Source organism: Heptranchias perlo, chromosome 8 (assembly GCF_035084215.1).
Source record: "Heptranchias perlo isolate sHepPer1 chromosome 8, sHepPer1.hap1, whole genome shotgun sequence".
NCBI lineage: Eukaryota > Metazoa > Chordata > Chondrichthyes > Hexanchiformes > Hexanchidae > Heptranchias > Heptranchias perlo.
The window spans coordinates 7,517,031-7,532,822 of NC_090332.1; the positions used below are offsets into that span (position 1 = coordinate 7,517,031).

General features: G+C 43.8%; 1 protein-coding gene across 2 annotated transcripts in view; it reads right to left on the reverse strand.

Moving 5' to 3' along the window:
• Positions 1-1,655: 1,655 nt before the first annotated feature.
• Positions 1,656-15,792, reverse strand: part of wdr27 (WD repeat domain 27) — a 327,145-nt gene continuing 313,008 nt past the window's right edge. Inside the window, exons 25-26 of one of the 2 annotated variants that reach the window (XR_010963597.1) lie at positions 3,034-3,240; positions 1,656-2,351 (exon numbers count right to left, since the gene is read on the reverse strand). Coding sequence is in view for 1 of the 2 variants with exons in the window: in XM_067988592.1 (XP_067844693.1) it covers positions 2,304-2,351 (48 nt within the window). In the remaining variant the exon portion in view is untranslated. The remainder of the gene's footprint in view (positions 2,352-3,033; positions 3,241-15,792) is intronic. The other variant, XM_067988592.1, reaches the window with a different exon arrangement.

Consider the following 15,792-nt stretch of genomic DNA (forward strand, 5'->3'; position numbering starts at 1 on the left):
GACAACTAGGGATGGGTAACAAATGCCGGCCTCGCCAGCGATGACCACATCCCGAGAATGAATTTTAAAAATGGAAATGTATGAGAGGGAGTTACAAGATGCAGTCTAATTGAGGATGACATTGCATACCATGAAAGTGTAGGTCAAGCAGCCTGAGAAGATCACCTAAACTCCAAAAACTGGTTCACTCTCTTCAACCACATAAATACTGTGGCTACAAGAGCAGGTCAGAGGCTGGGTATTCTGCGGCGAGTGACTCACCTCCTGACTCCCCAGAGCCTTTCCATCATCTACAAGGCACAAGTCAGGAGTGTGATGGAATACTCTCCACTTGCCTGGATAAGTGCAGCTCCAACAACTCTCGAGAAGCTCGACACCATCCAGGACAAAGCAGCCCGCTTGATTGGCACCTCATCCACCACCTTAAACATTCACTCCCTCCACCACCGGCGCACAGTGGCTGCAGTGTGTACCATCCACAAGATGCACTGCAGCAACTTGCCAAGGCTTCTTTGATAGCACCTCCCAAACCCATGACCTCTACCACCTAGAAGGACAAGGGCAGCAGGCGCAGGGAACAACACCACCTGCACGTTCCCCTCCAAGTCACACACCATCCCGACTTGGAAATATATCGCCGTTCCCTCATCATCACTGGGTCAAAATCCTGGAACTCCCTATCTAACAGCACTGTGGGAGAACCTTCACTACACAGACTGCAGCGGTTCAAGAAGGCGGCTCACCACCACCTTCTCAAGGGCAATTAGAGATGGGCAATAAATGCTGGCCTTGCCAGCGATGCCCACATCTCATGAATGAATAAAAAAAAGTCTATGCTGTCTATTTGTTATTTTACACAATATGCACACAGTGGGATTCAACGTGAGAATGATGAAAAAAATGTTCATGGGTTAGACCATTCTTTTCTGCCGATTATAGTGGGTGAGTGTCCGAGGGGTGTAGACCTGCTGGAGAAAGCCCAGGGAAATTCACCCCTTTTAATCTTATCTGGGAGGGGGGGGGGTCAAAGCACACTTGTGAACAGCTCACGAAACTTTGCTCATGTATCATCTGAAAACCTCTATAAGTTTCCAATCTTACTATGGGCCTTTCATTCTCTATATAAACCCTTCAGTTGGCATTTCCTCTATTGCGTAGAGTGAGTTGAGGAACATGTGCAGTCCAATAGTCAGGTACGTTCAGTAACGTTAATGGCATTCTTTTCATTCAAACTCTTTTCTGAATGAAGAATGGGAAGATATCTGGTTTTCTCCATCATTTATAACCCACTGACAAAATCATATTCTTGGGAATCGTGCGATTCAAACCTGGACAGTCCATGATTTTATTGTAAACAATTTTACAACACCAAGTTATAGTCCAGCAATTTTATTTTAAATTCACAAGCTTTCGGAGGCTTCCTCCTTCGTCAGGTGAACGATGTGAAAATGAAATCCTCATTTTCACATCATTCACCTGACGAAGGAGGAAGCCTCCGAAAGCTTGTGAATTTAAAATAAAATTGCTGGACTATAACTTGGTGTTGTAAAATTGTTTACAATTGTCAACCCCAGTCCATCACCGGCATCTCCACATCATGATTTTATTGGTAGGCAGTCAATTGCAGAGAAATGTAGACATTCACCCACCTTTGTTGAATGGATTTTAAACTCCCGACTCGAGGGAAATGTGATGACAAAAGGATATATTTTACTCTGTAAAGATAAGGAAAATTCTTTTACTGAACTGCCATTGGTTTATGACAGCCGTTTAGTAAAATAATTTGTAAATGTATTCAGTGTGTTTTTACTCCAATTAAACATCTTCAGTGGGTTAACACAGTGCTTCCAAAACAGTGAGCTATATGGATCAGTCCACAGAGTATGAGCTCTCTCCTTTTCAAAATGATAAAGTCACAGATAAGCCATTCATTTTCAGGCACTAGAACGTAAACAATTCTGGCATGCAATCGCCTCTTTGATGGTCTGACGCAAGCTGAAACCCGTGACACAACTGTTCTGGCGCACAATTTTTTCCATCTTCTTCGCTGAATCCTTGAACAACATCCAGACATCTCTGGTTCCCTTAACAATCTGAGAGATTGAGAACAGGAAGTACCTGTCACTTGCTTCAACATGAATGCCTTAACTCGCCCGCTAACTGTTTTCCAATTTGTGACATTTATCATTTGGCTTCCCGTCATGGAAAGTCCTTTCAGTTCTCGGTTTATACTATGACTTATCTACGCTCTGTCCAAGTTGGGATTCCACTCTTCACCACTGCGCCTTCAGGGTCTTCGGCCGCTATGGTACAAACAGTTGGAGCTTGCCATCTAGGGTGGCTGTGGTGAGCTGCAGCATGAAAAACAAAATGCAAGTGGCCTGTTATAAACTTAAGCAGTCCTTGACACTCATGCAACATTGGTGTCCCCTCTCATCACGAACTGAAGTCTTGAAATTATGCTAACACTGATGTATGAATGCTTAATGTATTCATTGCAATTCGCTGTTCTAACAGAGGTGTAAACCCGTTTATTTTAAAAAGGTTAATGAAAAGAAAGAGAAGAAAGAACTTGCATTTATATAGCAGCTTTCACGACCACAGGACGTCTCAAAGTTCTTTAAAGCCAATAAAGTTCTTTTGAAGTGTAGTCACTGTTGTATTGTACTGTTAAAAGTTGTGTATAAATGCACAAATATTCACATGCTAATATTCACACAATGTAATTTTGAGGCCATCAATGCAAATTTTCTTTCAGCAAAATACTGGGATTTGTGGCTCAGGTCATCAGGTGTTGCACAGTGTCAGTTAAAGGGTGATGCCTCAAGTTTCCCTGATAGCACAGTGAGTTTATCCATACAGAGTTGGGAGAGCTGAGCTATACAGAGGGATACGATCACCTACATGCAGGACAGCTGCCTCATCAGCTTGGGCCAGGAGAGGACCTTCGGCAGGATGGGCCAGAAATCGCTCAGAGCGGCGAGGCAAACCCTTACCGCCGCTCCTGCAAATTAAATCAACGAAATTACTTACTGCGGGTTCTGTGGCTTGAATTTGAACTTTAAAAAAATTGTGCGCTATCGACCCAGCCTCTGAGCAGCGTGAGTTGCCTCAGCTGGTAAAGTCTGTGAGAGGAGAAGACGCGCCCACAAAATCTGTCAGGAAGGGAAGTCACGTCCACAGATTCAGGCTGCATTGCTCAAACAGGCAAGCGGACTTCATTCACTGGAAGTTGGTATTCTGGATGTAAATGTAAATAAAAATTTAACATTTTTAAAATAAAAAGCCAAAGAAATAATTGAATTAAATAAAAAAGACAGAAGGGAGAAGTAAAAAAAATGTTTAATTTAAAAAACATTTTTTTTAATGACCAAAATCTATTAAAATAAGGAGTAATGAAATTCCACATTTTTAAATGTTAATTTTTAGTTGTTTGGCAGTCATTAAGACTCACCGCGCGTTTAATACTTAGTTTAGACCTGGTATTTTTAATAACCTGCTTGGTGGCGTAATTAGTTACTTTCCAGCTGGGCAGATAAGCAAGTTGGCACTTTTTCAATGATTTCCCTGATTGCAGCGTGCGATGTCCCTTTAATTCAAAGCTGTCAAATCCCCGGCGAACCACTAGGAGTGAGTTCTGGATTTCCGTGTTTCACTGTGCATGTGCAAACGCGGGAACTCGCTCCTCCATTTCGCCACTAACGGAGAGCGCTGTTGAGCGCCTCCATTATTTCGGGAGCATTACCTGCCCCATTTTCCCACACATACATGATGGATGTGCTCTCCAATATTTGGTTTGGGGAGGGAATCCGTGATTGGATCCAACTGCTCTACGTGGGCATCCGTAGTGCAGCCCTGGGAATCGGAAAGCTTTCCGATCAGATCTGGAATCAGGCAGGGCTGCACTCTCTCTGCGGTCTTGTTCATGTGTTGTCTCCAGCCGTTTGCCACGTCCATCAGGAAGGACGCAGGTATTAGGGGTGTGGTGCTTGCGGTGTTGCCCTACGTGGCCCAGGTCTGGCCCATTTCCCACCGGTCTGCCGTCAGTCACCCGAGCCACCTTCCACTTTGTCTGGAGGTCCAAGGTGGACCGCGTCTGCAGGGACATCATGTACAAGCCCCCAGACAAAGGGGAGAAGGGTGTCTCCAATGCCGCCCTGATTCTGATGACCACCTTTGTGTGTGGCTGCTTCAGGATGTGTGTAGAGCCCCGGTACGCAAACACCAAGTGTCACTAAGTGCTGAGTTTCTACCTGTCCAACACACCGAGAAGGTTGGGTCTGGCCAGGCTGGCCGAGCAGATGCAGGACTTCCCGTCCAGCTGGACCGTACCCCACCATCTGTCCCAGGTGGAGAAGTTCTTGAAGAGGAACCCTTTTGACCACAAGGCCGTCAGACCGTGGTCGGCACGGAATGTTCTAGGGGTCCTGCAGGGAAAGGAGCGTGTGGGTCCGATCGGGCAGTTCCCCGACCAGATGGTCAAAGCCATTTGGCAGAATGTCTCGTCGCAGGAACTGACCAACAGGCACCAGGATGTAGCTTGGATGGTGGTGAGAAAGTCCCTCCCAGTGCAGTCTTTTCTATATGCACGGAATCTCAGCGCCACCGTGAGCTGCCCTCCAGGCTGTAGCGGGGACGAGATCATCGTCCATCTCCTGGTGGACTGCCTCTTCGCGCAGAAGGCATGGAGAGAGATGCATTGGTATCTGTCCCAGTTCATCCCCAACAGCCGGGTAACACAGGACGTTGTGCTCTATGGATTGTTCCCTGGGATGCATACTGAGACAGATATCAACCGTTGCTGGAAGACCATCAACTCAGTGAAGAAGGCCCTTTGAAATCTGTTGGTCTTCCAGCTGAAGGAGCTGACCACGGTCGAGTGCTGCCGACTGGCACAATCCGAGGTCCAGGACTACGTGCTGCGGGACGCAATGAAGCGAGGTACGGCCTACGCAAAGGCTCTATGGGGAAAGGTTACCTTGTAAGGCCATCCCACTTTGTTTTGTACAGCATGTATTAGAAGATATGTACTGTGTTTTGAACTGTAATGATGGGATCGTATTGTGTACAATCTTTATTGTATTGCTTTGAACTGTATTGCTTGGAATTGTGTTTTTTACATTGAACTGTGTGTATCTTTAAATTTTATGAAGTAAAGTATATTTTGAAATAAAAAATAAATCCCAGGTCAATGCCCAGCTAGGGAGGTAGTAAGACTGCTGCGATCAGTTGGGGTTCATGATCACTACCCAAAGACCCCTGCTGGAAGGCATGTGTGCAGCTATTGGGGACAAAGACAGTATTGGGCTTGGCTGTGATGCCCTCATAGTCAAACAGCCTCACAGCCTGGGCTCACACATGAATGATCATTCGGACACGTAGCCAGCCCCCATGGGACTATATCCGAGCTTAGAGACAGTGCCTTTAGGTGAAAAGAAGGGGAGAAAATCGGTTGGAAAGGGAGGAAGGAAAAAATAGCATCTGTTCAGAGATTTGAAAGAGCCTTTAGCCGTTACGGTCAAACTCTCTGGAACTCCTTCCCTAAACTTATTGACCTTGCTACCTCTCTTGCACCTTCAAAAGCCTCCTCAGGAGTGCTTTGTTCAACTCTTCTAACTTTTAGCGCCCTACGTGAAGCACCTTGGTACATTAATAACATTAAAGGCACTATACAAATACAAGTTCTTGCTACTGTTGACTAAATCCATGTGTAATGTAAATATTTAGCAAATCTAATTTGGACACACTCAATACCTTGTAACACATGGTCTTCATTGCAGACACTAATTGAGTCATTTATAGTCAAAATGTTAAAACAAATACAGCAGAGGCTGAATTTTCTTTTACTGAAACTGGTTGAAGAGCTAAGGTCCAAAGTGAGGACATTCACCAAGGCTGAAAAAAGGAGAGAAGGAGCTCATAACTGCTACAAAATATTTTTCTAGACGTAGAGCAGGAAAACGAATAACTATATGAAAAGGAAGTCTTCCAATGGGAAAATAGTCACGTTTTTGGAGCGAAGGTGAGTTTCATGGAGGTGCAGTTTTGGGCATTCACAGCATTGATCTTTGCTCCGATTTCTGTGCCTTTGATTTTTAAAAAATTCATTCTGGCCGGCATTTATTGCCCATCCCTAGAGAAGGTAATTGGCCTTCTCCTAAACAGCTGCAGTCACTCTTTGTGGCAGTTTGATACAACTAAGTGACTTGCTAGGCCATTTCAAAGGGCACTTAACTGATTGGCAGAAAGTTTGTGAATGAAAAGCAGAGCCAGCAGTCTGAAGGCACAAATTACACTTCCTTCAACTGAACTCTGCTACAGAAACCTGAAGACCAATGTAATGACTGATGTTCAGAGAAACACTTTTAACAGGAAGGCTTCCTTACCTACCACCAAGTTCAGTGCTTCTCTGACCTTTACTTCAGAAGGCCATAGACAGGTTAGTGGAATTGGCAGACAGGTAGCAGAGGCAATTTCATGTGAAGAAGTGTGAGATAGTGCATTTTGGAAGGAAATACAAGGAATGGGAATCACTCAACATTTGTGGGACCTTGCTGTGCGCAAATTGGCTGCCATGTTTCTCTATTTTACAACAATGATTACACTTCAACAGTAATTCATTGGCCGTGAAATACGCGGGATGCACTATATAAAATGCAAGCTCTTTCTTTTCTTACCATTCAATGTATTAAAGGGATGAGTTCTGATGGGCCAAATGACCTTTTCTTATTCCCTGATGTTTCTTATGTAATTAATTGCCAGTTTGGCTCAGTTGGTAGCACTCTGACCTCTGAGGCTGTTGCTTCAACTCCTGGTTCAGAACTTGAGCACGCAATCTCGGCTGATACTCCAGTGCAGTACTGAGAGGGTGCTGCACTGTTGGAGGTGTCACATCCTTTGGGTGAGACATTAAACCGATGCCGGTTTATGTGGACATTAAAGATCTTACAGCATTATCTGAAAAAGAGAAGCAAGATCTTCTGGTGTCCTGACCAATATTCTTCCTTCAACCTATACTGCTGCAAACAGTTTAATTGGCCATTCATCTCATTTGCAGAAGGTAACCAGAGGACACAGATTTAAGGTAATTGGCAAAAGAGCCAGAGGAGAGATGAGGAGAATTTTTTTTACGCAGCGAGTTGTTATGATCTGGAATGCACTGCCTGAAAAGGTGGTGGAAGCAGATTCAATAGTAACTTTCAAATGGGAATTGGATAAATATTTGAAGGGGAAAAATTTGCAGGGCTATGGGGAAAGAGCAAAGGGAATGGGACTAATTGGATTTCAAAGAGCCGGCACAGGCATGATGGGACGAATGGCCTCCTTCTGTGCTGTAAGATTCTATGATTTCTGTTGCAGAATGGCTACTGTGTCCCCACTTAACAACAGTAACTGAACAATGCAACTCATTGATGCTTGGGCTGTTTCTGAAAGATGTGCCTACATAAATGCAAAATACTTTGCAAATCCAGGTGAATGAAACATATACAATTCAATAATGCGTACAAAATTACTAAAACAAAATCCTTGATCAACAGACTTGAATTGCTAATCACTAATTCACAACTCAGCCAATTCTTTTGTGTGGTGAATTCAAAGGGCCCTTTGACGGGTTAAAGCTATAACGTACCACAGGAAACACATTACTTTGGCTCAAACCAGACGGGTTTTTGTCTCTTGGCTCAAACACTGCAGTAGGATTTATTTATTTTTTAAAAATGTAACTACTGGGAGAGAAAAAGAATCATGTGAAAATTTACAAAAAGATAAGATGGACGAACCCCCTTTCCTTCCCATCCGCTTAAATTGATGGTTACCGATGAAGCATTATCACTTTTAAAATTTTCGGAACATTTAAAGTATCTCAAAGAAGGACGAAGGCCAAACTGAGTTCCAGTCCCAAACTGACCTAAATTGAACCATTCCTCATAATTTCAAAAAAGGCCCAAAAATTGGCATGTTGATCCAGTCTGGATCCCTCTGTGCATGTATGGAGCCATTGTATGCCCTGCCGCTGAGGTGCTAATATACAAAGAAAAATTGCGCGCGTGCAACATTCACAAGATAAATACATGATCAGGAGGCCATCAAACTGCGTCTTAAATGATTCCAGGATTTTCAGCTCAACTACCCCACCCTGGATTCAATTCCATATGCTGATCACTTTTTAGGGTAAACATTCCGGCTGGCAGAATGTCAGTGGGTGAACAAGATCCAAAACTTGGAGTGCAAATGAAGTTAAATTGTCTCTGCTCGGATAATGCACTATCCAGGTTCTTTGCTGTCCTTCGAGGCTTCTCCCCAGTGATACTGTATTGTATGTGACTTTTACCTGTGAGCAATTCAGCAGTGGGAGGTGCAAGTGTGCCAGCTGGCTGCAGGGTTTCAGTGCGAGCTGCTTAGGAATCATGTGGTCCTATACATCCTTGCCTTGGGTTATGAAGTGTCCCTGCAATGGTCTTTGTCATGTCCATATCGACTGCCATTTACATGGGTGGGCTGGATGGTGCTATAGAACTGCCTTGGGAGTTGGCTGCTTCATCCATGCCTACTCTAGCCGTGACTCTGCTGCTGCGAACTGCCTCAGCATTGATCTCCATGGAAACAGATCTAAGGCCATCAATGAGATATTCCAGCATGTTGAAACTGGACAAGGTACCCTATTGTAGACTGGGGCACAAGGTCTTATAAGGCTTCTATGACAGCAGTATGAGCATTCACAAGAGATACTCTGACTGGCCGTAGGGCCTCTGCACTGGCTGTTCCACATCAGATGTCCCTGGAGTAGCTACGCACTCCACGGTAGACTGCAATGCCAATAAGTTTTCCTGCAGCACGGACACTGATCCAGCTACTTTACTTCTCCATACTTGAAGCCAGAACTTGCAGGTAGATTCGGACAAACTCAAATGACTGCAGTCATCAGTCCTGCTCAGAGAGTAGTCTACTTTTATAAGCAGGCCCTGAGCTCCAAAGCCCTAGGCGCTGTAGCTCCGGAAGGACGTGACTTGACCCTGTATCGCTGCTCCGTCTCATTGGTGCTTAATGTTCAACCTCAGTCCCCAAATTCTTCTGAGGAGATGTACCCATTTCTTTTAAATTCATCTGAAACATATTTTTACAGTAAGAAATGTTGTTGTTGCTGTTTGTTTTAAGTTCATAAATCATGGACTTCCAACATGTAAAAGTCTAAGAGTAAGTTACATGAGGCTTCACTGATGTAACTTATGAGCCTGATTCGCTGCACACAGTATTTTGTGATAAATGATTTTTTTTGGGGGGGGGGAGGATGGAGGGGTGGCAGGAAAAAGGTCGTACTTCATGTGTGAGCCTCATTATCACTGATAAAAGTATAGGTCCTGTGCTGAATTTCATGCCTTTAGCAGAGGCTCTGCCCACATTCCTCACCTCACCCGTATTAATCAGGAATCTTGAGATCTGGCCTGCTCAAGCAGACTCCTTAAAGGGAGATTATGGTTTAAGCTGCTACTAAAGATATTTGGATTTTTGCTTTTGCAATTACACTTTGCTGTATTTTGCTCCAAACATTAATTGGTTTTTGCTGGCTAGTCTGCCATTTTTTTTTGCATTTCTCAGCTTTGTTTCTGCTAATACTTTCCTTCTTTATTCCTGGTTCTGCCGACATTAAATTGCCCCATACAAACCGGTGAGGATGGGGATTCCTTTGGCAGTTCCTAGAGCTCTGCATGATTAAACTAAGTGAGGGGACAACAAATGCAGGTGCAATGACACCTGAGGTGTTTTGTCCGCACCAGTTATTAACCCCTGCTCCTGTTTCTCCTCCTGCTCGGTTCCTATCAGTGTGGCACTGGGTGCTGTACATATGCTATCTTCCTCGGCAGTTACCTTTCCATGCAATGCTGAATGTGCGGCTCCATTGTCAAGGTTTATCAGGTGTGAAATCTTGAGAAATTGGCTGAAGTGAATGGACTGTGTAAAATTGGATGAGGTATCCCTAAATGGTTTTAACAAGGCCATAGCAAGCTAAGTTCGACATCAATGGAAGCTGCGATGATGTGTGTACAAGTAAAGTCAGGGTGTAATTTTCTGCAACAGGGATGATTGTGTCCTACATGCAGATAGTGCATAAATGCTGCATCAGCTTCCATATGAGTGGTTAGCCAGCAGCAGTGCTTCATTTGTGCGCCTCATAGTTCGAACACGGTGACGCGTTCTGACTCCCTTAGTCAAAATGCCAAACGTCAAACTCTGCAAGGGTGTGTAACAGGAGCTTGAATAAACAGGAGGAGCCGTGAAAAGATAACTTAGTCCATTTCTTTCCAGCAGAATTGTTATTGTTTCTCCTTGTGTTTCAGAACTCCCACGCAAGAATCAGCCCTTACGTTGAGGGGTAGTTTTAATACTCAGAGGCTTGGAATTTCTTCCTTGAGCACAGCCCGGAAGTCGCGCCTGAAAGTGCGTCCATTTTGCCGATAACAAGTCACGCCCAAGTATCCTCCCAATCTATTTAGCATATGCTCGAACTTAAAATGGGCGAAAATCAAAGTAAACAATCGGGGCCCAAGGAAACATCAGATCCACACCAGTATATTTCTTCTTTGAGTCTTAAAATTTAAGTTTCAATTCATTCAACTGTCATTCATGCACATCAGGCACACATGTTTAAGAACTTGCAATCGAGGAAGCTTTTCAATTTTTTTATGTTACTTAGACGTATGCCATAAAAATGCATTAAAAGAAACAGAAAATACAGAGCAGGTCTCAGTGAGGCTAATATTTTTTTTTAAATGCTCAAAAAATTGCAATTAAAAGACCAGTAAAATGACATTGTTTTCTGCTGCGCCTGAAATCAGGTTGCAATGTTGAGAGACCCCCTCTGAACATACGTAATTGGAGGATACTCGCATTTGAGAGTTGGGGGCGTGGCCAGTTTTGTGGGCGGAGAATCGTTCGGACGGAGGGTTTGATGGACGAACGTAAAAGATCGAGGAAACATGGGTGTATTGTAGTTACACTCATAGCTCACTTACACCCAAAATCCCGCCATCTTTTAAGCCATGTTCTTTGTTTGTGCTCAGATTACGGGTGTCTCTGGGCTCAAATGCGGAGGGAACTCCAAGCCTCACTGTCTTGGGATATAAATTATGTTGAACATCCGATTTTTTTTTTTAACAGACATTGCCTTGCAGCCACCACCCAGAATTTGTCAATAAAATAGATTTACCAAAAAGCTCTGGATTTTTTAACTACAAATGTCCATAAAGGATAAGATCTACCATTGTGGTATAATGTACAGTTGCTTAATATTAATCAGGATGTGGAGATGCCGGCAATGGACTGGGGTGGGCAAATGTAAGGAATCTTACAACACCAGGTTATAGTCCGACAGTTTTATTTGAAAATCACAAGCTTTCGGAGATTATCTCCTTCGTCAGGTCCGAAAGCTTGTGATTTTCAAATAAAACTGTTGGGACTATAACCTGGTGTTGGAAGATTCCTAATATTAATCAGAGCATTACATGATCTAAGTATAGTTGACTTCACCTTTAAGGTACACCTGAAATCCATTCATGATTTTCTTGGTTGTTAGAAGGCATTGGCTGCAAAAGAGTCTCAACTCTTTACCATCCTAACCAGACGGAATGCTGTTTAGACTCGCTTTCAGGATATGGCTGGAACAGTGTCTCTATTGCCTGTCAATTCCAATGACGCAATATGAAATTGCACTCCTGTCAATGTTTTTGTTGCACTTATGTTGTCTGCTTGGAATATCCTAGAATAGCGCCCTCTTTGTTGCATGGAAAAGCCGCTGTGAGCAGATGGCTTCCATCACGAACCTAGTTGATACTAATCGTGTCTAACTGTTGTTCAAACCGGTTATAACTCAGACCAAAATCAAAATGAAAGCAAGATAGTTGCAAACACATTCTAGCAACGTGAAAATGTTTAATATGGTTGTGCCATTCTTCAGGAATTCAGATCAATTTCATATTTCCTGAATGGATTTATAATAATTGCCTGTTTTGCATTGATTATCATACTTGTACCCAATGGTGGCACCAACTCATAAAAAATTTGAAACCATGCCATATAAAGACTTACATTAAAGATAATGGTACATGGAATTAAGGGGAATGTGGCAACATCCATACAGAGAAGGTTGGAGGGCAGAAATCAGAGGGTAGGGGTAAAAGTAAGTTTCCTGGATTGGAAAGATGTGATGATTAGTGTTCTATAGGGGTTTGTGTTGGAGCCACTCTTATTTACTATATGGACTAGGAATTGAGGGAGTAATATCAATAATTTGCTGATGGCACCTAATAGGAGCGTATGGCAAATAGTGACAAGGATTGTGAAAGACTGCAGGATGATGTAGATCAGTCCACAGGGTGGGCAGATAGGTGGCAGATGCAGTTCTATACAGAAAAATATAAACTAACACATTTTGGAAGCAAGGACGAGAAAACATGAAGAGTTTAAATGCAGTAAAGGCGCAGAGGGACTGTGGCGTGCAGATATATAGGTCATTAAAGGCAGCAGCACAAGTAGACAAGGCCATAAAAAGGTAAACAAAATCTTTAGTTGTGTATCTAAAGGCACAGAGTACAAAAACAAGGAGGCAATATTGAACTAGTGCAATACCTTAGTTAGGCTGCAGTTGAAGTATTGTGTGTAGTTTTGGGCACCTAATCTTATGAAAGATATTAGTCATGGAAAAGGTTCAACATAGATTCATGGGGATGTTACCAGGGTTGAGGGAGGAGTTCTGAAGAGAGTCTTCAGGATTATGATAAGATAAATAGTAATAGCTTCTTTTCAGTGTTGGGAAAAATGGTAACAAGAGTGCACAAATTTAAGAAGATTACGAGAAGAATTAAAGGAGGGGTTCAAAAAATGTCTTTACACAGAGGATGGTTAGAACATGGAATTGAAGCAGAGGTAGTGACGTGTGGGAGCAAAATGCCTCAGGGGTCGTTACATCTGCATTTGTTGGCCCTTCACAAACTCTTCGTTCTTGTCTCAATTATGCAGTGCATTCAAAACCTCCAAAGGAATGGCCATCCTCGCCTCTTTGTATGGTGTGCCGGCATACAACCAAGAATAATGAAGCAAACTATTGGCGGGGGTGGGGTGGGGGGGGGGAGAAAAAGCAGAAATGGAGAGCTATCCAACTGATGCATGGAGCAAAATGAAGCAAAGGTTACAGAAAAGGCAACAAACCCCCTCCCCCCTGAAAAAAACACAATTAAAAACCTACCTTCTCCCTTTTGGAAGCCTGCACCCAGTTCTTAAAGGAACGTCTTGTGCTGTGAGCAGTGCAGAGCCCAGAGATGTGCAATACAGTGCGGGATCCTTTTTAATAATAATTTAAACATTGAAATGAGGCTGCGCATGCTGGTAGCGCAACCTCATCACTTGCCCTCAAATCACCTGCTGCATAATTGGGTGCCCTGTGAATTGCCGCTTGATTCTCCCCGCACCCACTGCCTGCAAGGCTGTGTGCCGTAGCTGGGCCTCGCGACTGGGTTTTGAGTTTCAGCAGCAGAAACCCCATCAGAGTAAACAACAATCAGTAACATATGAGCAAGCCCTCAATCTTAAACTCAGTCGTAAGTGCTGCGTTGCAAATGGTGGGTCTGGAGCACAATGGGGCCAGTTATGAATGCGATTCATTTTCCATATTCAGCGTTGTCTCTCTTGCTGTGCTTTCTTAACTCGCCTCTATCATAATAGCATGCCTGGTTGTCCTGTACTTAACCACATTTAGGATGCCTGCTTTAATAATTTGCCAATCTGTACGCTTCCTTGCGTTCAGATGGAACTCCAGGTATGTAATTATTTAGTCTAGCAATCCAACCTGCTGTCAGCGGCCCATCAGGGTGGCTGAGAATTACAGTCACGGTGACTCGAAAAGTATTTCATCTAACAGTAGTTCAGAGTGTTTCCTTGTCCCAGTGAAGTCTGAGCCTCTGTGTAAATTGAGGGGCAATTGAAGGTCAGTAGCTCCAAGGATTTAGTGCTCTCGCAGGATCTTTCCCTCTCACCGCTCAACAGTTTTCACCCTTGCTGAAGATGGTGATGCACCGGGCATTCTCAAATAAGAAGCTGTTTTTTCAGTGAGTGTTAAAAGGTCATTTGACCGAGAAGGAATCTCATCCAATGTCCACACACATTTTCCTACAGGAGTCTAGCGAATGGGAATGATGGTACGGGAGGCAGTTTTTTCCCATTATTTAGCCTCAGGTAATTGAAACCAATTATATCCACCCCAACTAGAATGAGTTAAGTAAGGACAGACCAGGGATTGAACCTGGAATCATCTTGGTCTCTATGGTTCAGTTCCATACTAAGCAACATGTTTTCCCACTAGGGCTGCCAACCCGCCAGGATTGCCCTGGAATCTCCAGGAATTGCTGTGAGCAACATAGAGGCAATAAAAAATTCAGTTTTTTATTATTTTCTTCGAACACTTTTGTTTACTAGTTATAAAAATATTGGACAAGGGAGAAAAGGCTGACAGTCAAGAATCATCCAATCGGGTAATGAAGAATCTGTTCATTTTCCAATAGGTGTGGGAAGGCGGGGCACTGCGAGGATGGATGTGTTGGGTGACCAATGGCAGGAGTGTGGGGGCTGGGCAGTTGGAGACAGCAGGTCATGTGATGACACCTCCAGGAATATGTCCAACCAGAGTTGGTAACCCTATTTCCCACTGAACCATCTAGCAGCTCTTCAACGGTTTAAAGGACTACTTTGTGTTTGGCATTGTTCCCACTTTACGTAGGTAGAGCTGACTGTAAATACACCAGCTAAGCAAATAATGGGTGAAATGTTCCCCGGGAACAGGATCTTTCAGAAAGTGGGCGGCTGATCAGAAAGCCACATGGAGCACTGCCTGCGATTTTTCCTCATCAATGAACTGAAAATTACCGGCAACACGGGATCTTAAAAGACTTTGCCCTAGATATTGTTTTCTCTGAGTTAATCCCTCCGTGCCAACAGTTCAGGCTGGTGGAGAAGTCTTGTAAAGTGTACATGTGGGGACTCTCTCTGATGAGCATACCTCTGCTGTTTTTGCTTGGCTCCTGGATAATAGTGTCTCATGTATGCCGACTATCAGCACTTGACGACGACAGCAGTGTTTTTGGGGCAGTATCCACTCGCCACCCCATCTGTGGACAGAAATCAGTGCCGCTCACTACTCCTACCTCTTGTGGTTGCTCCAAGGAATTGAACATGGTTGCTTGCAAGATCTGGAAATCCTGAACACCATCACCTCTAAGATGCCCTTCTAGTCACACACCATCCCGACTTGGACATATATCGCTGTTCCTTCATCGTCGCTGGGTCAAAATCCTGGAACTCCCTCCCTAACAGCACTGTGGGAGAACCTTCACCACACCGACTGCACCGGTTCAAGAAGGAGGCTCATCACCCACCTTCTCATGGGAAACTAGGGATGGGCAATAAATGCCGGCCTTCCCAGTGACGCCCACATCCCCGAGATTGAATTTTAAAAAACTGTTGTGGGAGGAAAGAGAGTATCACCAGGAGCTGAAGAGGGAGTGGAAAAAAGAGCCTTGGCATAAAATGGGAGTTAGGAAGAGTGGCAGAATGAAATGGAGAGGGGAAGAACAGTGCCACCATGAACTGAGGGGGGAAATTAAGACCAGTGGTACCGTGACAACTGTATAAATTATTTTAAAACAATCAGATTTACCACATGTTCAAAATAACCCACAATTCATCTGTAAAAAAAAAGGGAAAGTCCCCACAATTTTTTGGCACTGTAAAGTGATGGAATATAGG